Genomic DNA, 24395 nt, shown 5'->3' on the forward strand with positions numbered 1-24395 from the left:
GATTTAGTCCTGACTTAAATGCCACAACTTCAGCGTATGAGAATCAGCAAAGGAATTCTTCTTTATTAGGTCGCTTACTCAGGAGATGAGAGAGAAAATCTCATAATTAGAGCGTAGAGTTTAACGCTCTACTTGTTCAAATGCGAACACAAAGCAACCAGGCTAAAGCTATTACAGTATTCATAATTCATATACAATCTTTCACAATGCTGAAGTGACTTCTTTTGTAATCGTTTTATTTTGCTTAATAAAAGACGAGGTCCATCTGGAACGTTAAGTCTAGCTGTGGAAGCATACACTTCATTGCAGCATATGCAGTGGGAACAACAATATGGCTGAATCCCTCTTCAGTTTCATGATTGTTTGGTCCCAAACTATTTTCTGCAAGGTTGCGTTAATAACGCACTTGCCCATTTATCTTCGCTGCAGCAGCGCTGGAACTACAAAAGTTACAGAACACAGCAAAATTGTTGCAGCTCTATAAAACATGCAGTCATCTTGCTAGAGTAAGCAAGATTTCTGAGAGCTTGTGTTTCAGCAGGAGTTTGTCTCCTGTAAGCTGTTCCACGAAGAGTGCTGGCTGCTGACTGGCCGAGGCGATGAGCACACGTGGAGAAAGAAGGCAGATTCTATTTCAGGATTATTCCTGTTAAAGATTGTTTTGTTTATACAGTTAGGCCTTGCTTCTTAGGAGCTACTGCATGAAAGCCTCCTGCTAGGTAACTATGAATAATAACCGAACACCTGAAATGAAAAAAAAACAGCGCTGTCCCTTGCAGGTCAGACCATTGAGTGCAGCTTCAGTGCAAAAAAATCTTGAGGCAAAGAAACAATCACATCAACTGATTACTTTGATGTTTAAGAGCTGCTTGATCTATACATTCCTTACAACGCTCGATTCACTTCTGTGGCACTAACCAACTTGCAAAGAACAAATTTGGGATTTTGCACTAATTCAGTCAGAACCTCATACATGAAATTGCCACCTCAGCCAATGAAGTTAGGCTACTAACTCCAACAGAGATAATTATTACCCAAGAGGTATGTTCTCCTACATTTATTAATCACATAGGACATAATTTTAATATTCCTCTATAATGTTTCAAATTCAAAGCATCACTTTGAGAGTCTGAAGAGGTGTCAATTTTTGCTGAAGCATATAAAGGTACATAAACAAGAGAAGTTATTTGAATGCTGAAAACAGATTTAGAGTGGAAAAAATCACAAAGTGAACAAGCAAAGGCTAATCCTGAAGACCTGAAATTCATTTTTTAATCTTGGAACATTTCTAGCTACTCTGACGAATATCTGGAGTTTAACCACAGATAGTTAAACTCCAGATATTTAGTTTTGTAGCAACTTTTCAAAATCATCAGCACAGAACCATACGTAAAACCAAAACGTGTAAGACTGAGCATAATGAAAAAAAGTCTTACTAGCAATTTCTGGCAGGCATGACAGTTACCATTTAGCAAAGCTAGCGCCATTCATTAACTTTCCATTTGCAGGACAAGAAGAAAGATCCAACCCCATTGTTGCTCTCTATCCCGCAAACAGATGTAAATTGCTCTGTGCAGATTAGACAGATGCTGCATCGAGGTACAGGCCTCACGTTCAGGTTCACAGCCATCTGCACAGCTGAGAATGGGTCATCGTTAAGCATTACCTTCATTCAAAATTAATTGTGCGTGATTTTGACTCCACTCCTAATTATTTCCTAATATTTTCCTTGTCAGTCTACATACTTTGATTACGGTAAGCCTCATTTGGGGGTGGAATAATTCACAGAGAGAAGAGAAACAGAGAGGTGGCACTTACTGTGTTGCATTTTGTCCCACACACCACTTGTCGGTGGTTCAGCCACTGGGAAGCAAACACTTTATTAAGGGTTCCAAGGTGAAATTCCCTCTCCTTCAGGAGGCTGGGAAGCTGTTGGGCCGCATATCCGTGCAACAAGCGGTGATAGCTGGACTCATTCTGCATCCTGACCTCTCTACCTTTCAGGTAGTACACCAGAGACCTTTTCACCGGGGGGAGTCTTTTCCTTTTGTGAACTGAGTGATCCCACCCATACTGTGGAAAATAAACATGGGAAGTAGATAAAGCAACTACAACAAACTTAAGACATGACCCATCTGAACTCAAAGTCATTCCCAGCAAAATACTGAAGTCTTCCAAACTACTCATGGAATACCATTCGGAAATGCTGACACAGCCTTCAGCAATATAAAATTAAACATAAATATTTACTAAAGATGTAACACTGCGATGATAGGAAAACCAGCCCACAACCGCTTCGGCACCGCTGGGACCCCGGACGCTTATAGAAACAAGAGGAAGCCGAGAAGCGCTTTAAATAGAAGCGGGCCGCCCCGGCAGCCCCCCGCCGTCAGCTCGGCGGGTTTGGGGGTGACACCGCGGGGGCCGCCCGATACCGACCGCGCTGTTCATCGGCCTCCTCCGGCCCGGCCTGGGGCGGCCCCGCAGCATGGCTCAGCCCGGGGGCGGCGGGGACCCGGCGGTTACGGGTCGAACGGCTGAACCCAACGGGGGCAGCGCCGGGCGGGGCGGGCGGCGGGAACCCGGGAGAGCTCCCGGGGCAGGGAGCGGGGGAATCTGCATCGCACCGAGCCACCCTCCGCCACCGGGACCACTCCTCCCCACCGCCCGAGGACACCTTCCCCAGGCACCGGGACCCCCCCCCCGCCTTCCTCCCCCGCCCCAACCGGGTACCGCGACACGGCAACCCCCGGTCAGGGTCACCCCTCCCCCCGGGCACGGGCACGTTCCCCCCCCCACCGGGGACAAGGGCTCCCGCCCCCCCGCCGCCATACACCCGTTCCCGCCCCCCTGGCCTACCTGCTCCCCTTGGAGCCCCCCGGGCCCCGCGGCGGCGGCCGCCGCCGCTTTCCGCTTCCTGCTAACTGTTTTCCGGGCCATAGTAGAAGGAGAAGGAGGAAGAGGAGGAGGAGGAGAGGCCGAGAGCCCGGCCCGGGCCCCACATGGAGCAGGAGGGGGAGGCAGCCGCCGGGGGACGGGGCATATAAGTGCGGGGAGCCGGGCCCGGTCACTCTCTCCGCCGCAGGCCCCGCCGACCGCGCTTCACGACATTTTCCCCGGCATGGTTTTTGGTTGGTGGTTTGTTTTTTTTTTTTTTTACGACAGTCGCGTCTCACTTTTGCGGCGGCTCCCCCGCCCCGCCCGAGAGCCCCGTATCCTAGCAACCGAAGGAGGCAGGGCGACGAGCTGGCCCGCCCCCTTTGCGGTTGCCAAGGCAGCCCCCCTCGGGGGCCGGGCGGCGCCCCCTGGCGGTGGCGGGGCGGGGCTGGCGGCCTGCCCGGGCTCCGCCGGTCCCGGCACGGGAGAGGGCCGCGCCGGGCCTTTCCGCTCCTCGTTTATTTCTGAGCAATCGAAACTTGCCGGGCAATGCCGGGGGGAGACCCTTTCAACTGGCGGGCAGCTTGGCTGTATCACCTGGCTTCTCCGAGTGCATTCTCCGAGGGTCCGGTGCAGGTTGCTCGGTGCACGATGAGGCTCTTGGTCAAACGTTGAGGTGCCCCATTCCACAAGGAAACGCCCTTACTGCAGGGGAATTAGAGAGCATACAGAGTGTTTGTATTTAATTATGCCGCTTTAAAACGATCGGGGGTGGATGCGTGCTTTTCCTTGTGCCCACACGGCTCATACGCGCTTTTTCCTATCCTTGTAGAGGCAAAAATTAGAGTAACCCGAACCCGATTATCACCGTTCTGCAAGTGACATTGCAGAGAAAAGAAAAAGGACGAGAAGAGAGAAACATGCAACACGCAGGCAGACCTCAAAAAAAGCCAGCTCCTGACCACCTGAAACCCTCTGGTGCCTCAAGTCATGTGAAATCAGTAAACATACTATCTTCCTGATCAAGAAGGCATTTCTTTTATGCTGTTTTTTTGTGTTCTCATCCAACGAACCGCAAAGACAAGGGTGCTGTGAAAAGCCAAACTGAAAAAAAAAAACCAACTATAAAAGAACCTTACAGGCTTCCCAGCTTCCCCTGAGGATAAAAAGCCCAAGGGATGATTCCAGTTTGGCTTTTTTCGGCCATGATTGACCACATTTAATCCCCCTCTCCGCATTTTCCCTCACACATACATAACTGCCACCTGCATTTTGGACAAAACCCCTCCATTTTGAACCAAGGCCCTCTCAAAAGGCTGAAAACCCACTACCGAAGCTGCTCTTGGAGATAAGCGCCGTGCTCTGGTGCATCCCGGTTGGGCGCGCAGCCCCTCGCGAGGAGATAAGGGCAGGCATCGAGGCGGCCATGGCTGCTGAGGGAAGGGGCGTATGGGGCCAAATGCGCCTCTGGGCCCGGCTCGTCGCTTTCACCCAGCCCCCGGGGGAGCCTGTGGCTGTGCCCAGCTGGGAGAGGGGCAGGGGGTGCTGGCGGAGCCCCCGGGCAGGGCCGGAGCCGGGACAGGCCCCCGCCTGGGACAAGGCCAGGCCAGGCCACCGCCCCCCGCCACCTCCGCCCCGCCCCTCGCAGACAGAGGCGGGGCTCCCCTCGCCTTCGCCCCGCCCCTCTCACCGCTGGGGTGACGTCACCGTGAGCACCTCCCGATTGGGCCGGCGGGGGCAGGTGACCTCGCGGCGTGACGCCAGCGCGTCGCCGGGGAGGCGAGGCGGAGGGCAGGTAGACAAGATGGCGTCGCCCGGTCGCGGGGCTGAGGGTGGCGACGCGGCGCGGGTCTCGTAGGGGCGGGCGGTGGGCAGTGACCGCGGGGACAGCCGGAGTCGCCAGCCGGGGGCCGCCAGGCGCCGCGCAGGTAACGAGCGGGCCGGGAGGGGTTGGGGGTTGGGGCGCTCGTCCCCCCTTGTAGCGGGGCCTGGGCAGGGGGGCGCAGGCAGCCGCTCCCCGGGCCCTCCGCCCCGCCGCCGGGCCCAAACTTCGCCACCGCGTTTCCTCGTTTGGAGCGAGGGATTCTCCGCGCCCCCATCGTGATTCAGCAGCTGTAAAGTGCCGGCGGGGCGGCTGCGGGGCCGCTAGCCTCCCGGGGGGGGGCTCGGAGATTGGGGGGGCCGCTCTCCCGACCGTGGAGGGGAGCGAGCCTGTGGGCGCTGCCTTAGCGTGTGGCCTTGCTCCGCTTTCACGGCGTCTCGCTGCTGCTTTTGAAGGTACCCTTTAATGGAGGTGAGAACCTGCGCGGTCAGCTCAGAGGGACGGAGTCCTGGCGCTCGGTCCTGGGCTGGACCCGGGGAGCAGAGGGAGGCCAGGCAAGTAGGGTGATGCTCCTTTCCCAAAGTTCTCCTGCTTTCCGGTAGTTTCAGGGACTGCCTGAGTCAAGGGAATGCCTTTCTGCTTAGTAACCCTTGATGAATTTGTTTTCTAAGAGTTGATTGCCGTTGAAATCTGAGTAAACGGTTAGTGTCCGTGATATTTGGAAGTAAGTTCCTCCCCACGGTAACTAAATCTTTTGTGAAGAACCGAAATGTCTGCTTTTCTTTGGGGGGTTGCATGTGTGTTTTTTGTCGAGCCTGCCTTCAGGTAATTTGTTAATTTCTGGCTCTTGTGTTGTGAAAACCATAGTGCTCATCTTCCCTACGCCACTTGTGACTTTAGATTTCTACTCTAGTCACTCAGTCTTCGGTTGCGTCTTCTTGTAGGCTGAAGAGTCAAAGTCTTGTTTACTTCATGGGTCATAGCCCTCCACATCTCTGTTTATGCTTATTACCTATTTCTGGATCTTTCCCAGTTAGATGTTCTGCTTTTGAATGGGGAAGAGGATCATATCTTTCTCCGCATTTGAGATGCAGACATACCATGGATGTATACACTGGTGTAAGAATACTTCAGTTTTGTAGTTTCTAACTTCCTGATAATGCTTTGTGTTTTGTTTAGCTCAGTGCTTACTAGACATAAAATATTTAACACTTTTATGAAGCTATTTAGTATAATTCAAGAACTGTCTTCCTGGGTTTTGATAGCTCAAAAATCTACCATTTTAAAGGGCAAGTTAGGATTGTGGGTTTTTTTAAATTAGTGAAAGAAATTACAATAGATGGAAATGAGTAATCACCTTATCAAATATTTTTATTCCTCACGTCATTTAAAAATTCCAAACAAGTAACAAAAAAAAAAGTCTTACAGAAATCTTATGACGTTGATGCTGTCGCATTAGAATGGAGATAAGCAGATGGACTCTGGCACTTGGTTGTGCAACTAATATAGCCTGCCATCCTGGACTCAGTAAAAATGCATCTGTGTCAAATTTAAGCACTTTGAGGTGGATATTCCTAAATGACAAGTAACTATTGCCAAATTAAGGAACAAGTGAGTTGTGACTGGTGGTGTAACTTCAGTGGCTGTGCTACTGATAGAAGGCATACTGCATCTCACAGCCTATTATGGGGTTAAGAGGCTTTTGTGGGAGCTTGGTGAGAGGAATCTTACTCCAACTGTGATTTAGGGTGTTAAGGAAAAAAAGGAAGAGGTGGTACTGCAATTAGCGAGACCTCTTCCTCGCCTTCCTTCCCTTATCATCCTCGGAGCGTGGGACTTTCTGCCTCTGTGCAGGCACTCCTGCAACTGTTGGCTTCCTGGGGCTAACCCTGCATGCCTGGGATCTCTGCTCTGCAACAAGCATTTTTCAGGGAAGAGGGGAAAAAGCTGTTTTGGCCTCCTCCTCTCCTTTTCTCCATACAGAACAGAGCTATGTGTGTAAGCGTTGTACTAGCCATGGGGAAGGGAATGGGGCTGAGTTAGTATGCTGCTGTGGTAGCAACATAGCAGTGTTGGACCGATTTATTCAAGGCCGTGTGTGGGGTGCTGTTAGGTTGCAGGACCACGGTAGTATTGCTGCTTAATGATTTCAGTTTTCTGTACACATAGAGATGTGATTCAGAAGTGGCAATGATGCTGTAGATCACCATTGCAATTGGGTGACTTAAACCTTCTGGGCAAAACCTTAATTCTAAGGCTAGGGGGAGAGAAAACTCACTCAAGTCCTTAAACTTAACTTTTGCAAGCTTGTGGTTTTAGTGTCAGAAACAAAACCGAAAATGATTGCACCTTTCTTGTCTCGTTGGCTGGATCTGATCTGCAAGTTTGATACTACTTTTTTTTTTCCCTATGAGTGCACTGTGGAGCAGAGGAGTCAGGGAAGAAGTTGCTTCTACCAAAATCAGACAGTCTGTATAAGTCCAGTGAAAGCTTGAAACAGTTACCTGAAACTTCAAAGGGAAAACCAAAGAAGTCTCAGGTATAAGATATGAGAATGAATAAATGTTAGTTTCTCTTTAATGAATTGAACTTTAATTTTCAGAAATTTTAAGAGTATACTGTAGAGAATATACTGATTAGCTGGGACTCTCATTGTATAGTTTATGTTGATAGATAGAAAAATCTTAATGATGAAAAATCATCAAAAACATGTGGAAGAACTCCATCTCCATTGTTCATGTGGTGTTTTGCAGTGCCCAGTACTTGTTATCCTGGAAACAAAAATCTCTAACTAACAGAATAGGAGTCAGGTTTCTGGACCAATCCTGCAGACCACCTCATCTAACTCTGTCACACTGCAGCCAGAGCTGTTTTGGCTGATGCTGGTGGCAAAAGTGCTACAAGCCACAGAGGCATCACCTTACTCATCCTTCTCCATTTTTAATTGTATAAGCTTATGGTTTCGTGTTGTTTCCACAAACCTTAGGGATTGATAATTCAATATTTTTGTCAGTGTTCAGCCTCTATATCGTAAGTTTTGACATCAGCCTGTTCCTGTATTTTACAGTTGGTGCTGGGTTGAATATTTTGTTAAACTGATCTGTAAGAAATTTAGTTTTGCTTGTTAGGCAGAACTTCTATCCAGCCTTTTCTGGCATTTTGTTTCTAACATAATCACTCCCAGTCTTTCTAGTCATAAATTCCAGAGCTTCAGCTGTCATTTTACAAGGATCTCTACTTAAAGGCATTACTATCTGTTTAAAATTGATCAGTGCAATTCAGATCAATGTCAGTGTAAAGAAGGTCTAGTGGAGCTGTAATTGAAAAGCTCTGGAAGATGGTTTGGAAAACTATTGCTTGAAGGAAAGGCAAAGAACAGTTGTTTACAATTTATAAATAGCTTGCTTGATTGAAAAAGTAGGTCTTCTAGGGCGTATCAAAGGTTGGTTTCTCTTCCCTGTATTGTGTCTGCTTGCTCTGATAACTAGGAAGGCAATGCTATTGATCTTACAGCATGTACCACTCTACAATCGATCATTGGGATTGCAGTTGATCAATACAAGCCTGAGCTCACGGTTTTTCTGTGTTAACTACTTAGGTAGGTAATCCTCCCTGGTATGCAAGTGCATTGCTTAATGCTTTGACCCTCTGACTTGGTTTGAATAAGCTCATGTTATGTCCCTAATGACCTTTTGCAGTCAGCGTAGTCTTGTATTGAGCTCTCCGAAGAGAAACTGAGCATTGGTTTTCTTCCTTCTCTTAAATGGTCATAGTTATTCCAAATCCTTGTTTGCATGGGGAAGGCATTTTCTTAAATGTTAAGAAAGACTGTCTTTCCTGTGGTTGGGAAATTTTGAAAGAACAACTTGTATGTCCAGACTTGGTTGTGGGGTGTTTTGGGTGGTTTTTTTTGTTTTTTTTTTTTTTCCTCTTTGAAGGCTAGGAGGTCTCTTCAGAATCCTCTAAGCTTGCAGTGTACTTGAAACACAGAAATATATCAAAGGGGGAACAGAATATCATTGCTCTGACTTATGTTTCAATCTTCTTTTCTAGAAGGGAAAATAGATTGGTTCAAAATACCACGTTGCATTAGTAGTATTACAGTTTCTAACTAACTGACTGAGTTCAAATGGAAATCCTGAGCTTGTATTTTCTCAGCTGCATTTTGTGTCAGAAACACTTACACCAGAGTAACGTTTTAAGTGGGGAAATCAGAAGAACATGAGTCCTATCCGAGAAGTAGTCAGTTCTTCAGCTGGAAGATAGTCTGAATACGAATATGCTTAAGCTACTTAGCTGTTGGTGGTTGGTATCATGGAAACTAGTAATAGAGTAAAGCGTTGTGAGCTCCTAGTTAGTCTGGTCTATGTTGCTGGAGATCGCTATCTACTAGATCATGTGAAAGACTTGATTTAAGCCGTTTCCTAATGTATATGTGCTTGCACTGTTTGACATCTCTAGGCTAGCAGCAGGTGAAGCCATGACTGAAATGACTGGTGAGATTTATTCCCTGAGTTTGGGAGGTTGGATTTCTAAGAGTATTTGTGTTACCAGTTATGCTATGTCAAGCGTTAGCACTGTGCTTAATCTAGACATAGAGTTGTGCTTATGTGTTCAACTTGATTTGCTTCATCAATTCTGAACTCTAAAATAAAACTAGATTCCTAGTGTATAAACACTGTGCAAAGTATTTGTTAAGGCATATGTATTTCCTTTCCTGATACAGCAAAGCCACACTGAGTTCCACCCTAATGACTAATACCATCATGTGGTGTCCTTGCACAGTAATGTATAATAATTTGAAATAGAAATATAGGAGGCACATGTAGTAAGGAAAGGAGTTAATATGAATAAAATCACCGTTAATCATCTGGAATAAAATTGTGTGTGGCGAAAAGCTTTTCTATCCTTTCATGCTGCATACCCTCTGAGAAAAGAATGTGTACTTAATCTTTTAATTAAGTATTAGGTCACCACAAGCAGTTTGTTGCCAGTCTATTTGACTTCTTGGTAGAAAAAAGCTGAAACATTATTGAAGTTCATTCTGTGTTCGTAACAGTATAAAAAGAGGGGGTTTTATTGTGCTTTGCAGAAAGTACCTTTAGGTTCTTTATTGGGAAGAGAGGGAGTGAGTAAATTAATGTATCCCCTAAATCAGGTGTGAGTTAGAGCTTTGCAAACAAAAATGGCTGGAAAAGTTATGGTAGTATAAAATAACTTTGCACTCGAGGGGGTAATGAACCATAAAGATTTGGGGGGGCAGATTTCTATATTACATACCTCTGAGATTTGTGAGCTCCTTACAGACCTAGATTTATTAATCAAGCTGTAATTCTATCAGTGGTCATTGGCTGGCAGGGCTCTGTAGTGGCAATTACTTTTAGAACTAACCATATAACTATTTGAAATATCATCTTCTAGACACTATTCTGAGGAGTACTTTAAAGAAAATGTTTGGGTAAGAAAAGTCTTTATCAAGTTTTAATCGGCCAAATATTTGTGTTACCATTTTAATGTGAAGAACTGTCAGACTTTGAGTTGGGGGGGAGATGCATTTCAGGACTCCCACAGCTGTCTTGTGTTTGCACAAATGCAAAATGCGGTTCCTTTAAGCTAGTGAACTGTCTGTGAAGAAAAATTGCTAGATTCTGATTAGTGTCTTAGCAGAGGGCAATTTTCAAAATGTCTGCAGTTACAGGCTTCCTTCTTGTTCGTAGAAGGGAGTTTAATACATGATTTCTGTTGACTTACCTGGAAATCTTTTGATAGCTAGTAAAAAGCTCATAATGTATTCCCAGACCACTGAATGCCTGTGCTTAATAGTGTAATTTCTTTGCAAAGAAAATACAAGTAAAGATGGTAAAAAGCTTGTTGCTTTTAACTAATACTATTGAATTTTTCTTAATTTTTATGCAAAGGGCAAGCTAGTAAATTCAAGTGTGGACATAAATGTAATACTGTTATGTTCTGTAATGTCTTCTACATGAAGATCTTCAACTGGAAAAGCCTTAATAAATACAGCTTAAAGAATCCACCAGCATATTATGAGATGCAAGATAAATTAAGGTAGACAAAGGTGAAGAAGTTGAATGTGGCATGAATGCTAGGTGGTCTAAGCTGCTTTTGGGGCTGAGGATGGACTCTAGAAATACAGATTTGGTTGACAGAATGGCTGTCACATCTGTTTGTGTGACGTGATAATGTCATCCTTTTCATACTTGAGCTTCCACATGCAAGTAGTATACAGTTCTGAACATCTGCCTGTCTCTTGGGATGTTCTGTATGTGTTATGATATTGGACCAATGAAGAAGTTCTGCCTTCTACCTCTCTGCCTCCTCTCCCAAGGAGACAAACGCTTGAAATACACCAGTATTTAGTGCAGGGATCTAGCTATACTCTGGATAAGCTGATTCTACAGAGTAATATAAAGGTCTTCTCTCCCAACTTGAAGGGAAAGAGAGAAGTTGTGTATCCATTTTACTACAAGCCTTCTTCAAGGCATAGTTCTCCTGTAATTTGACGTTACTGCAGGATTGTAAATATGATGCTCCTGTTCTGTCTTTAGACGGCACCGGATTTATTTGCTGAAGTAAGCTGGATTGAATCAGACATACGGGTTATAAAAGAGGCAGGCTGGGACTGATTCTCAGGTTAGAGGAGAAAATCTGATATCTCAGCTGAGGAATGGTCAACCCATAATCTTTCCACTTTCCTTCTTTAAAAAAAAAAAAAAAAAAAGAAATCTTGCTGCTTTGTCTCAGTAATGATGGTCCACTGAGATAGATCTCTGTTCTGTTAGCAGTTCCATATTGTTGCCAGTCTGTCAGACGTTTGGAGAGGAAAAGCTGTGGGTATGACTGTTGGATGGTCGTGGCGCAATCTCATCCAGCAACCTATAGAAGTAAGGCTAGATTGCTGAAGCTGAGTCAGATCTGTCAAAATGTCCTGAGGAAAAGAAGCTAATACGTCTCTGAAGGCTGCTTTCGCACATAAAATGAGCGGTTTCTGTTTAGTTATTCATTGCTTTAAGTGTTTCAGGGGTTGCATTCATTACTGTAGCTGCTGAAGAAATTTCTAATATGCGGGGAAAAAACTTTGTACCACTGAGCGAAACTGGATATATAATATAGCAAAATTGTAGACTTAAATGAATTTGAAGTAGTAACTTGGAAATAAAGTTTAGACTAAGTCCAATTTTGTATTATCAATCCAGAAGAACATCCTTAAGGCTTTTGTAGCAAAATGAAAAGCTGAATAGGAGTGATTTGACAGGGAAAATTAGGGGGACAAAGATATTGGTCCAAACTTGAGATGAATGCAGTGAGGTTCCTGGGGTAGCTGTGGATTTGCGATTCAGGAAATACAGGTTCTGTTCTGGTTTTTTTGCTGGCTGAGCTGGATGACAGTGGGCAAACTGCTTCAGCTTTGTGCCCTGTTCCTCACACCTGCAAAAGAGGGATAGTTTTACTGCTGGTTAAGTGCCTTGACAGCTATTTTGAAGTCTCATGCAAAAACTAGGTGGTGCTGAGAGTATAAGGGAATTTTGGCAAAACTACTTTCTGCTCAGGGGAAAGGTAATGAATGAAAAGTGTGTGTATAAGGGTGTTCAATTCCTGGCCGTATGAATATCCTGTAGCCTTCTAGATTTCATCTGAAAGCACTGTCTTTCTGTGGCTATGGTTTCTTTTCCTTTCCACTTGAGCATGAAACTCTAGTCCAGTCTTCATACGTTCTTATCATTGGGAAGCTTGTAATTGTGCGTGTCTGTCACTCCCAGTACCTTGCGAGTTTCTGGATTTTGCTCTGTACATTCGTGATAGAAAGATCATTCTGTGTTTGTAGTGAAGTGCAGGCTTCCAGTCTACATTAATCCTTAAACTCATCTGCTCCAAACATTAACTACAAGTGTAAGATTGCAGTGCTAGGAGGGCAAACTGAATTGTTGTCTTACACAGAGAGAAAGCAGACCTTTTCAGTTTCTTTTTTTAAGTGAGGAAATGTAAATCTTGAAACTCATTTTATATGGAAACCGTAGGAATTAAGGTAATTGGTTGTAGAGGTTATTTTATGATGCTTAGTATCTTGCCTGAATGTAGCTGATGACTGCTGCATAGCAGGGAGGGAGGAGTGACACCTGTGATATGGAAAGGCTTTCTGAAGCAGTGTGTGAAGGTGAGCGTAGCAACTGGAGCATCCTTGAAAGTTACGTCTCAGGGATTGGGTGGTTGCTCTGCTTTCCTTCTCGGAGGGTGAGGATTGTCTATGTGTTTGTGTATCTTCACTGGTAGTAACCTCAGCTGTGGCAGTTGCACACATAGAATGAACCTGATTTACTGACTCTCTTTGTTTTTTCCCTGTTGCTTGTGGCTTCCATTCCTGAACTTTTCAATCTATTGTTGGACTATAGGCTGAACCATATTTCCATTTAAGCAGTCCTAAATGGAGGGGCCATTGCTTTTTGAGAACTCCAAAATCAAGAGATTGCGAGGAAGATGTTTCTCCTCAGGACTGGAGTGTGCCGCCTTCAGGCGGCGTAGGCCACTGAGGTTTTCAAATATACAACATAGCAAGCAGTTCATTTCCTTATCATATTCTGTTTTTGTAATATATCCAGTATAGCTGAGGGCAACCTCAGTTTGACTTCTGTGCTCAAAGATAAATTTCTACTTTTCTACTCTAGACAAGCTCACTCAAGACAACTTAACTTCCTGTGTTCCCAATGACTTCAATTCCAGAAGTGTACTCGGTGTGGGTACCACCAGTTTGCTGAGCCTGTTCAGAGACTGCTGTTTTCATATGTCAGAGTATTTTTTTTGATAGCCAGTAATGATACTTCTGTTTCTGTGTGTTTTTAAAGAGCAGAACTTAATCTTTGCAACCAGCTCTGGTCTTCTCTAAAGTTAACAAGCCTTTTCAGGAATTAATTAAGGTGTAAGTATTCACTTTAAAACTGTTTTCCTGCTCTTTATGCTCCGTTATGCACCAATTCCACATTTAATTAAAACAAGTGGAAATTGCTCATTTAAAATATGACTTCTGGTAGTGGAATTTAATTCGGTGTTGACTACTGATAGTATTTCCCATCTGGGTCATCTTTTTAATGCAGTCATTTAGTCCTGCTTGGACTAGGTGGAAAAACATGAAAGCAGGCTTAACTGATACTATATGTGGAGGTGAAACAAGATTGGTTCTTATTTAGGCATTACTGCAGTGGGACCATATTTTTATATTTGCTTCATTCACTTTTTTATATTTCAATTTGATGCCTTTGTTCTGTTGAGTTAGTCTGGGAAGGAGCATGTCCCTGCTGAGACCTCAGCTCAGCAAACATACTAAAATAGCTAAAGTGAGTGTTCACCTCCAAGAGTGATGAGGTTTTTCTTCCTTCTCTGTTAGTTTTATCCTTCAGTGCAGCAAAACCTGGGATCTTTTCAGAGGTGTGTTTCTGTATATGCTTATTTTCTTGTCTCAGCCTTGATAAGAAGGGTTGCATGAAGACAGATACCTGTTGGCTTAGTAGGAGCGACACATGAATTAAGGACAAAATGAGCTAGCATTGAAAGCTGAAACTGTACCAGTGACACATTGATGGGCGGAAGAAGATGCATAAAACCCAAAAAAAAGTCAAGTAAGTGTGTGAAGAATGTCACATCTGTAGCACCTAAGATGGAATTTGCATTTCCCACTGTCGAGACAAAGGCAAACCAAGCTTCTGAGGAAGGTTTGAGATGGTGTGAGTTTTATGTTGTCACTTTGCAGAAAAGCCTTTTGGTGAGCATGCTTTTCCAGGTATGCTGTGATCAGCTCTTAGGTGCTTCAGTAGTAGGAAGTTTTTAACTTCTGCTTTCATGTATCTCAAAGTGTGTATTTGGTGAAAGAGTAACTTACGGTGAATAGGGGTGTTTCCTGGAAAACAGGCAACACTGAGAGATGAAAGTGCAAGAGGGTAGATTTAGATTGGATATAAGGAAGAAATTTTTTTACAGTGAGGGTGATGAGACACTGGGGTTGCCCAGAGAAGTTGTAGATGCCCCATCATTGGAAGTGTTCAAAGCCAGGTTGGATGGGACTTTGAGCAACCTCATCTAGTGAAAGATGTCCCTGCCTGTGGCAGGGGAGGTGGACTCGATGATCTTTGAAGGTTCCTTCTAACCCAAACCATTCCATGAGTGGTGGCTTCTAAATTAAGTGAATTTGCAGGGAACTTGCATTTTCAGAATGTGGCTCTTTTAGTTGAGAGAAATGAGGTGTGTCAGTGGGAAACAGGGACATCAGATGGCTGGAAAAGTGCAGCAGTTTTAACCACATTATGGGAGAGATCCTGTAGGGAGTGGGAGAAGGCTGTTCGTGGCCTTATGTGTATTTAAACTGCTTGGGCTGAGGGTGTAATCAGGATTTGAAGCAGTGGCTCCCATGCCAAGTTCAAGGTTTTAGCTTGCTTGCTGCAGTACAGGCAGAGTTGTTTGTAGGTGGAATAGTTAATTTAACGGGCTGTATTTTCTGTCAGTACCATACTGAGTTTTGCTGGGAAAATATTAAATGTGTGGTGAGAGTGGGTAGTGCATGTGACCCTAGTATAAGAGGAAGAATTGATGAATCTATAGTAGTCTAACACTGGTCCCATTATTCTTCTACAGTGCAGTAGACACGTCTTTTGGCTGAGTTCGAATATATGAAATGGCAAGTGATGTTTGACCTGCTGGCAGATTTTATTTTTCCATTTTAAAAATTTTGTCCAACTTGATTTCTTGCTAGATGTTTTTTGTCTGCTTTGTTAAAGTAATTCCATAAGCATTCGTATTGCATCGAATTTCTAACCAAAAACATAGCTATCAATAAATAGTACCATTTATCTTCTGAGCTTTAACAGGGAAAAGGTGACAGTTGTATAGCTTTCTTTGGAATGGATTTTTTAAGTAGAGTCATTTAATTGCTGTAGTGTGTTTAAATGCATTAAATTCTGGTTAATTAATATTTATCAAAAGAATACAAATTGCTTTCTGCAATAAAATAATGGGAGTGCTTGTGTCAATATTGGGAGTAGGTCCTGATATTGCCACCAGAGTTGAACTTGTTTCTGTGTAATGGAAGATCAGCTACCTGTACACCTTTCTTGGTCAAAGAGCATAAGAAAAAGCTCGAACCTGCACAGATTCTGTTATTTTTGGATTAAAAAGGGGATGTTCTGATTAGTGGCAAAAGCTGTTTTACTCTATTATGTTGGCAGCATTTTGGGAATGTTTGTCTAGCTCTCCTCATTCATAACTGGGACAAGTCTGAAGTATTAAATATTCAAGTACTTCAGAGTCAGCTTGTTACATATTGAAGTATCACTGCAAAAAATAGGGCAGCATTTTAATTAGCTTATGCTGCTCTGGGTTCCAGACATGCATTTTAAATGTGCAGGATATTCCACTGTTTTTTCATACATCTTTACCAAAAGATCAGAGTAAGTTCTTCTATTTATAGTAGATATTTTACAGTAGATATCTTATAGTAGATATATATCATACACTGCTAGCTATTTCTCTGCTAGCAGTCTCTCTCATTTGAGAAGGGTTGTGTTGAAATATTAGCTTTCTTCTGAAGTGCTAGGATTAACTAGAAAAGTTAATGCACATACCTGGCTCTGCCTAGTGCTAAGATTACTGTTAAAGATTTGACTCTTTCGTAGTAGAATGAAATCTTGTGCTAATTAAGCTGGAGTAGCTAAATTTGTTAAAAATTACTAGATACTTTCCATCTGGCTATTTTAAGCTCTCATAAGTGGTAAGTATTTGCTATCCAAACTTTAGATATAGGAAAATGGTAGTTAAAAGCAGTTGCTCTGCTTGTCAAATTTGGGACTTGTTTCATTACTGCATTGTGAGATTATTGTAGCCTTTATTGGTGGTACGCGTGCTGGATCATCTTTTCTCGCTTTTTTCCTAGAACGTAGGAGTTGCACAGCATGTTTATATTTTCTGCTGTGGTTTATCATGCAAATGTCAGTCTTGCTTCTGTTGTATCTCAAGAGGGGAAGATGGTCCTTCTATTTCTAGTCTACCACCCTTTTCTTGGTGATGTTGTAGCATCTAGATTAGTGAAGCTGATCTCGAGAAGCAAAAAAAAGATGTAAACCCATATTTTTTTTTCCTCCTCTTCTCTGTTTAGCTGATCTTTAAATAACTTAGGTAACAATCACTAGTAGGATTACACTCCAAAACCCACATCTGCTCTCGGAGTGGACAGAACCTGGGCTATCCCCTTGTTTGTTGAGTTTGGAAGTCAGGCCAGCTTTAGATGTCAGTTGCAGTTGGTTTTCTCTTGTGACAGGACTCTCTTTTTTTGGAGAGAGTCCATTTTAAAAAGGTCACCCATTTGCTGCAACAGTTAAATGTGAATTTAGAATAGGTGCATCTTCTATACTCGTTTGGCATGTCAGTCTCTGGCCAAAGGAAAAGCTTGCAGTGATCTGCCTTGACCACAGGGCTGTCTATAAGTAATTTTCAGTTTTCTTATGCTCTTGCCTGTGAAGCTTGTAGTTCTGGAGGCTTGTGTGGTGTATAAGCTTCAACTTCATTGGAAACTTGTATGGCTGGTAAGTGATTCAGTGATTGAAAAACTGGTGCATTAGTGTGCTGCATTGCCTCAGCAATTGTGGAGTTTTCCCTTATTTCTGAGTAAAATGTATGGCAAATTATCTTATGTCCCAAATACACAGTCAGGATCTTAAAGGAGGAATAGAGCTATCAGTTACCAGTTAAGAGCCTTAAATCCTTAACCAGCCCAAATAGTATGTGCTTTTAACAAGGGCAGTGTCTTTAATGAACATGGGACATGACATGAGGATAGTGTATAATTACAGGTGTCTAATATTAATGCAGTGAATCGATACAGAACAACAGAGCGAGAGATGCCGTGCTTCTCTGAGAGCGTGTGGAAGAGCTCTTCTGCTCTGTCTTCTGCTTTAACTTCCCGTTGATTGATGTGTACTGAAGCAGAAGGTCTAATTGCCCACTATGTCACATTAAGCAATGGCACAATTTAAAGAATCAATGTCTCCTGATGTTTGTTGCTGCTAGGAAGATGCTATCCACCATCTGCATGTAAAGGCCTGTAATGGATGTTATTGCCATCACTAAAGAGTGTTGTCTCGTAATCCAATAATGGGATCTGCACACAGACCTACTCTTCAGCGGCTCTTTTCTCCCTGTCCTTCCTACTCACGTATTCTGGAAATGTTTTTAAAAGTGCCATTTTATTGGTTCCTGTCCCTCTGCCCCTCAATCATTTCACTGGCAATAACAAACTAAATTAGTTTGATGTTATAGGCTGTCCTTCAAAATTTAGATCTCTCGTCACCGTTGCTTGGATTGTTGTTCCATGGGGTGTGTATGCAGCAGAGATATCTCATCCCTTCCTCCCTCCACCCCCTGTTGTCAGTGTAATCCCTACTTTGCATTTGATTAAATGTAGGGTGACCATTTGTACTTATATCCCATGAGATGAAGACATGTCACTAGATTTGTTTTAACCAGTGGCTATTGAAAATTGAATGGAAACTCCATACCAGTATTTGCTTCAAGGAGGGTCTGATTTGTTCATGTTGATCTTAAAATAGACCAAGAACCCTAATGTACCTTATCTCCTGGATTGCAGTAGCACTTAAAAGGAATTATTGTAGATATACTTGCATTTTTTTTTTCTGTTAAGACTAGTGAAAGTGTTGCTTTTTCTTTTTTTCTCTCCCCCCCTCCCCCCCTCGCAGGGCATGTAGTTGCAACATGTCAAATCTAGTTTTACAACAACTTTATCCAAAGAGCTGGTATCAGTGACTCAACATGATCGTGCTTAATGAAAGGGGAGTACCTCCATGCAGCTGACTGTGCTCATTGTTGGCCGAACTGTTAGAGTACAAAGCAGAAGCATTTGCTGCAGATTTTGGGGTGATGTCATCTATTTGGAGACTGCAGTAAATGAAAACGGAATCTGTTTTGTACTGTAGTAAACTTCTGTGATCAGCTTTTTACTGTCAGTCTACAAAAGATCTCGATTGTGTAGCAATGACTGAACACTTACATAGGTGGGAAGCTTTAATATGAGAATCTTAACTTTGGTTTTATCTTAGCAACAGGCACTATCTACTTCTATTTTTGTTGTATGAGGCTATATACATAATCCTGATGTTGGTTATAGCCTTTCTCTTGCACTGAAGCAAGTAGTTATAGTGAAAACTTAAATCACTGTCTAAATCTGGAGTACCTGTGACACATTAGAAATAAATCACTTGAATCAAACTGCTTTCCACTGTTTCTCAGTGTAAATCGTAGTAGTTCATGAGTGTAATATAGGGAGAAAAAAATGATCTTTTCTTTTTGAAGTTTTTTGTCTTTTTGTAGTTTTCAGAGTGAATGGATGCATCCTCACTTCCGTGTACTTAGGCTACACAATGTGTATTAGCAGGCAAAATGGAAGTTGCAAGATCAGGTCCCTCTTCTCTGAAAACCATAGACCTGCTGATTTGATTATGGTTGATAACTCAAGGCATTTTAGTTTCCTCTGACCCACAATAAGTATATTTCTCATTTATCTGAATCTTAGGTGGGAGTTACTTCAGGGAATTCATGTGGTCCGGATTCTAGACATACTTGCACCCCAAACTGGGGGATATAGCAACAAGAGACCAGTTCTTCTTGACAAATAGTTAAATTGGCTTGAGTTGTCACTGAGAAAGCTGTTCCAGGTATCGTTAGTGGTAGCATGCTTCCAACTTGACAGTCAGAGCTCTTTCAGAAGAAAAGGAATGTAGATATAAACTTCAGGGAAAACACCAATAGAAAAAACATGGAAATAATAATTAAAAAACACCCCAACTTCCCAGCAGCTTGCCATGAATTGCTCTTCGTAGTAATTTTTTTTCTCATCTCTTGATGAAACTGTCCCTTTGGTATTGCTTCGCTGCACCAAGTCACGCTTCTTTGTGTTCTCCAAGCAAAGTAGTCATTGAGGCTTAAGTGGTGACGTGCCAGGTGGACTGTCTTGGTCATCTCTATGCTGTCCCTTCAGGCTTTTCCAGCTTGTCATCTATCTCTTCGTGCCAGTTGTTTGTCATCAGTTTTGTCTTGTCACTTCTCTGTCTCTGCATGTTCGTGTTGTTTTTTTTTGTTGTTGTGGTTGTTTCCCTGTTCCCCTATCCCCTTCTTTCATCACTCTGAGGTCCTCTGCCCTCCTCCTGGGCTCTGCTATACTGTGTTCCTCTGGCTGGTTTTAAGAGTGTTGCCCTATTGACTCAGTGTTACTAAGTGAAAAATGAACATTCAGAGAGGAAGGGAAGAGCTCGCATCAGGTTGCTTCAATGGCTGCTGACATTAAAGTTGCTTATAGCTTTTAGGCACTTGTAGTCCTGATCTTCTCTTCGGAGGGTTAGCCAGAACCAAGAATGAGGGAATGGGACTAAGGAGGTCGACATCTACAGAAGAGAGCTTGTAGGTGGCTGTAATAAAACCTTGTAGTAGTCTGCAACTAAGTTGTTTCTCTAGCCCAGGAAAGGTGTTGAAAAAGTTTACATGCAGTGTAGAGTATGTTCTTTGTCAATTCAAAATGTACAGGAAAAGCATCAGATCAAAATTTGTGCCCCCATGCGCCGTTCCCACAGATGCCCTTCAGCATCCTGTTCTGCAGTCTGAAGGTCAAAGGCAACAGTGATAGGGCTGCAGTCTTCCATTAGCTGGTTTGATGTAAGGCTTTGGGAGCAAGTCCTTTAAATTTCTAAAAAAGTGGTAACAAAGGTAACCAAACCTTTACTGCACAGTGTAACGACTTTGACTAAGCAAATACAGTTCAGATAATGCCCAGAAGCATAGTGGCAACATCACTAACCTTCTAACTGGCTGCAAATATTTTTTTTTTTTCCAGCCAGCAGGACAGAGCAACAGAAGATGCTTGTAACAATGGTCCCTGAATAGCCTCTCAAATCTGATTAGTCACAAGACACTATTTTAATTAATCTTTGGAAAGGAGGTGATGAAATGTGGCTGGCAGCCTGTTTTAGTGTTACTGTGTGCAGTGCTTAACAATTCTATTTGCTGACAGTGCCTTCTGCAGTAATGGTATCTTAACAAGTGCACGCTCACAGTGCATCAGGAAGAGCTAGTATGATATAAACTCAAATGCCTCCCGAATCTAAAGTGTTACAGTCTCTCTGGAAATAGTCCATTTCATGATTAGCTTGCTATTGATGTGCCTTAGCTAGTTCTGTGGTTAAAATAGGGTGTTGCATAAGGTAGAGGAATCATTCTTCCCACTGCACCTTGAAGTTAATGGAGGTGCCTGGTCTGCACTAGGATTTTACTACAGGACTGCCAAAAAAAGCAAGATACTTATTGCTTACTTGGGGTATTTTGACACTGAGGACACATCCAAGGCTCTATGCAGCTCCGGATTGATATACTACTGCAAAACTCTCTGGATACTAGATGTGCACATCTTTGGTTCTGCGGGATTTGTGCGCATTGCTACTAATGTCCCTGGAGCAAATTGATAGTGTCATGGTAACTTAGTGTTCAGTTACCTAAGATCAGTGTGTGAGATGGTAAACTTAGTATGTCCTTGCAATGGCCTGCTGGAGAGGGGATGTAAATTATCATTTTAAAAAAGATCTCTTTGAATTTTCTTTTCAATATCCTTTATGTTGGTACTGTCTGGAGTAAGCTGTTTCTGGTGAATGAGATAGACAGCATAAACTGTATTTTCTGTAGATAACTGGTGCTGCACTGAAAAAACTTCCCTGTCAGATGAGTTGCCAGAGTGAGGAGATTACTTCCTCTCATCAGAAGTTTTAAAATCCTATAGAAAAGGAGCACTTGCTTTTCAGTCTGAGATAGTAACTCGAAGAAAGAAGAACTTTGAGAAATTGAAGTGTGTAGAGGCCTTATCCCTAGTTCAGCTCTACTGTAATAGTGGTGGATGATGGGCAGCCATAGCACATGCTTGCAGACAGTGCGTCACGGTCTCCGGTGACGTACAGAGGACTGGTGAGGTATGTGAAGGCTGTATGATTTCACATGTGGCCTGGCTTTTTCAGTAGTAACAAATTAAGTTGATGTTTTAATTGCTACTCTCATACAGAGGAACTAGCAACGTAGCAGCTTGTCTGACAGTGTGATCCGGATCTGAAAGGTGCAGCCTATTTCATGTGCTGTAGTCTGCAGTCTGGTCTCCTCCTCTGCAGCACTGGGACTGGTAAAGCCCATTCAGCTCTAGTAGTTGACGTGCAACTGTACTGGGTGGTCTTGTGGCTTTGCCCTTGACAGCCTTCCTGAGATGGCAGGCTCAGCACTGTTTCACCTCCTTTTTCTTACGTCTTTGAAGCCTCAGTGTTTTGTTCGCTTCTGAGAAGCAGTTGTCAGCTAGTGCCAAAACCAGTTCTTTGGCTTAGTGGAATAGTTTTGGACGTAATACCAATGTTGAGAGAACAGGTGAGATGTGCTGAGAAGAACCTGACAAACATCGAGCAGGTTGACACACAGCTTTTATGTACAAGGTACGCCTGGAGTTGCCCAGCATGACTCACTTCCCCATAGCCTAGTGTCTGCTTGCTGTGTTTCATGAAGTCTGGTTGCACCCAGGTGATCTTCATGCAGCTTTGGCTTTAGCTGTGTGTTGAATTCCCACTGGCCAGTAGGGTTGGTTCACCTATTGATTTCAACATAATGTTGAAAGGGACCTTTGCAAAGGTACTTTCCTAAAGTACTTAAAACTGACTCTTCCTGACTCCAGTCATGTCGGCAGCTGCCAGGAGGAATAGCTAAGCTGCCTGTAATCCTCACCTTATGACACCTTTCCTTTAAGTTTACATTTAAGTTAACATAAAGGAATCTGCAATGGAAACAGGCTAAGAGTTAGACCTCGATTGAGGAATGATGGGTGTGAATGTTGGTCCTGCTCCAATTTGTGCTTTCAGCTGCTGGTGGGGGTGTGCCAGATAACTTCATGTTTTTGAAGAATGGCTGTTGGGCATTTCAGTCTATGAGCTGGAGGACTTCAGAAACAAAGGGCATGTCATGCATAATGTCAAAGGAGGACTTACAAATTCAGTTATTTGAAGAATTGTGCTGTGGTGTCTTGAGATAGATCTTGTGATGTACTTGTAATCTAGCAAAAGAACCCGTTATGTTATTGAACACACCACAGGCATCCTGGAGCAGGGTTTTAGCTGACAACTAATTAGACAGCTAATTTTATCTAAAACAACTCTTTTCTCAGGACAGACCTGCTCTGGGTTAAAAGCTGAGTAGGTATTTCTGTGTTTAACATGTTGGCCATGTAGGATTTGCATCCAAATTTTAAAAGTTGTTAGTAAAATTCTGTGGGCAATGGATGAGGACTCGTTAGCATTGTTTTCTTGTGTGTATCCGAAAAATCTTCCTAATGGTACCATTTATTGTATACCTGTATTGTTATCCGTGCATTACCTAGTGCGTCTAGACAAGTGCCACGCTGGCTAACTGACTGCGTACCCAATATGATAGTATCCCTTTTTAGAGCAGCAGGGATTAAACTGAAGAGGATCAGCGTGGTATTTCCAGTAGGAAGGGCTATTCTTAATGCCGCGGGAGGCAGGGTGTGCTCCATGGGACTGGGACAGCGACCTCTGAGTGCTGTGATCTGGAACTCTCTGCCTTCCTGATCAACCTGGCTGCTTCTTGGCTGTCTTTTTTGTTTTTCTTCTTCATTTTGCCATTTAGATTATCAGACCCTGGGCTAAATTATTTGTCTGCTCAGTCAATTCTCAAGGCTATAAAATAAGTTTGCTTATCTATCTTGGGAACAGTATAAAACAGCAAGTGTCTACAACGTGTCCCATGATCTAGAGATAAGACTCTGTAGAACTGCATGTCACTGTCACTACATGTACAAAGTTGTTAAAGCTGTTTTAAAATGTTTTTCAGGTTCTAAATGGCTTCTAAGAAGTTGGGATCCGACTCTCATGGTAAGTGAAATTTGGCATCCTTGTCTTTTCAACAGGATGAATCCTACTGTTGCTGCTGACTAATGTCCCAGCGTAGACAGTCCATAGAGACTAATCTGTTTAGCCTCTGAGTAGTTTTTTGTTAGGAATGAAGTGCCTTGGCTTCCTTCTTGCATAGTTGCTTGCTGATGCTGTGCCTGTTCTCTGGTTAAACGGAAATTCAGCCTGTGACTGTTCTCTACCCCTTCATGGCAGAATACCTTCCGCTTCTTCCACTTCCCCCTTCAAAATCAAAGCTGAACTGCAGTTGTGATGCTGATCTGATGTTTGCTGAAGTGGACACTAGGTCCGTAGCTCCTTTCTATGGAAGTCACATGAGAAGTTGGATTGAAAGTGAAGCTTTTAATATATCATTGAGCTATGCTTGCTTTTTGCTCAGCAGTGAATTTTTTTCCTAAATTGGACTAATCTGGTTCAGCAGGCAAGTGAAGAAGAGAGTATCTTCTACATTTGAGATGCGTAGTGTCATGCAGATACTGGTATAATAAAAATTATTGCCCTGTATATGTGCTTATCTTTTAGAAAATGGGGTATAATTTGAGAGGATTAATATTTCTGTGGAACATGGAAGTTCAGTTTGTTGTATGTAGGTTCTTCAAATCACTAATCATTCAAGGCAGTACTAGGAGGTTCATGTGAAATTTCTAACATGACTTTTCATGCTATAGAAACTTCTGCTTTTA

At 43.2% G+C, this 24395-nt stretch overlaps 2 protein-coding genes across 10 annotated transcripts in view; one reads left to right on the forward strand and one right to left on the reverse strand.

Annotated features, from left to right (window-relative positions):
• LOC142074758 (DDB1- and CUL4-associated factor 12) overlaps window positions 1-3155 on the reverse strand; it is a 31983-nt gene extending 28828 nt beyond the window's left edge. For 4 of the 6 annotated variants that reach the window (XM_075135628.1, XM_075135626.1, XM_075135625.1 and 1 more), the window contains exons 1-2: window positions 2860-3155; window positions 1819-2073 (exon numbers count right to left, since the gene is read on the reverse strand). In XM_075135628.1, coding sequence (XP_074991729.1) covers window positions 1819-2073; window positions 2860-2940 — 336 coding nt within the window. In that variant the 5' untranslated portion in view covers window positions 2941-3155. The remainder of the gene's footprint in view (window positions 1-1818; window positions 2074-2859) is intronic. The other 2 variants (XM_075135630.1, XM_075135624.1) reach the window with 1 other exon arrangement.
• A 1444-nt stretch (window positions 3156-4599) lies between these two features.
• The window catches only part of LOC142074869 (ubiquitin-associated protein 1-like), a 42872-nt gene continuing 23076 nt past the window's right edge, over window positions 4600-24395 (forward strand). Inside the window, exons 1-2 of one of the 4 annotated variants that reach the window (XM_075135789.1) lie at window positions 4600-4672; window positions 23633-23673. In XM_075135789.1, the coding sequence (XP_074991890.1) occupies window positions 23640-23673 (34 nt within the window). In that variant the 5' untranslated portion in view covers window positions 4600-4672; window positions 23633-23639. Of the gene's footprint in view, window positions 4806-23632; window positions 23674-24395 lie in introns of all 4 variants that reach the window. The other 3 variants (XR_012670734.1, XM_075135788.1, XM_075135791.1) reach the window with 3 other exon arrangements.

This window comes from Calonectris borealis, chromosome W (assembly GCF_964195595.1).
Source record: "Calonectris borealis chromosome W, bCalBor7.hap1.2, whole genome shotgun sequence".
NCBI lineage: Eukaryota > Metazoa > Chordata > Aves > Procellariiformes > Procellariidae > Calonectris > Calonectris borealis.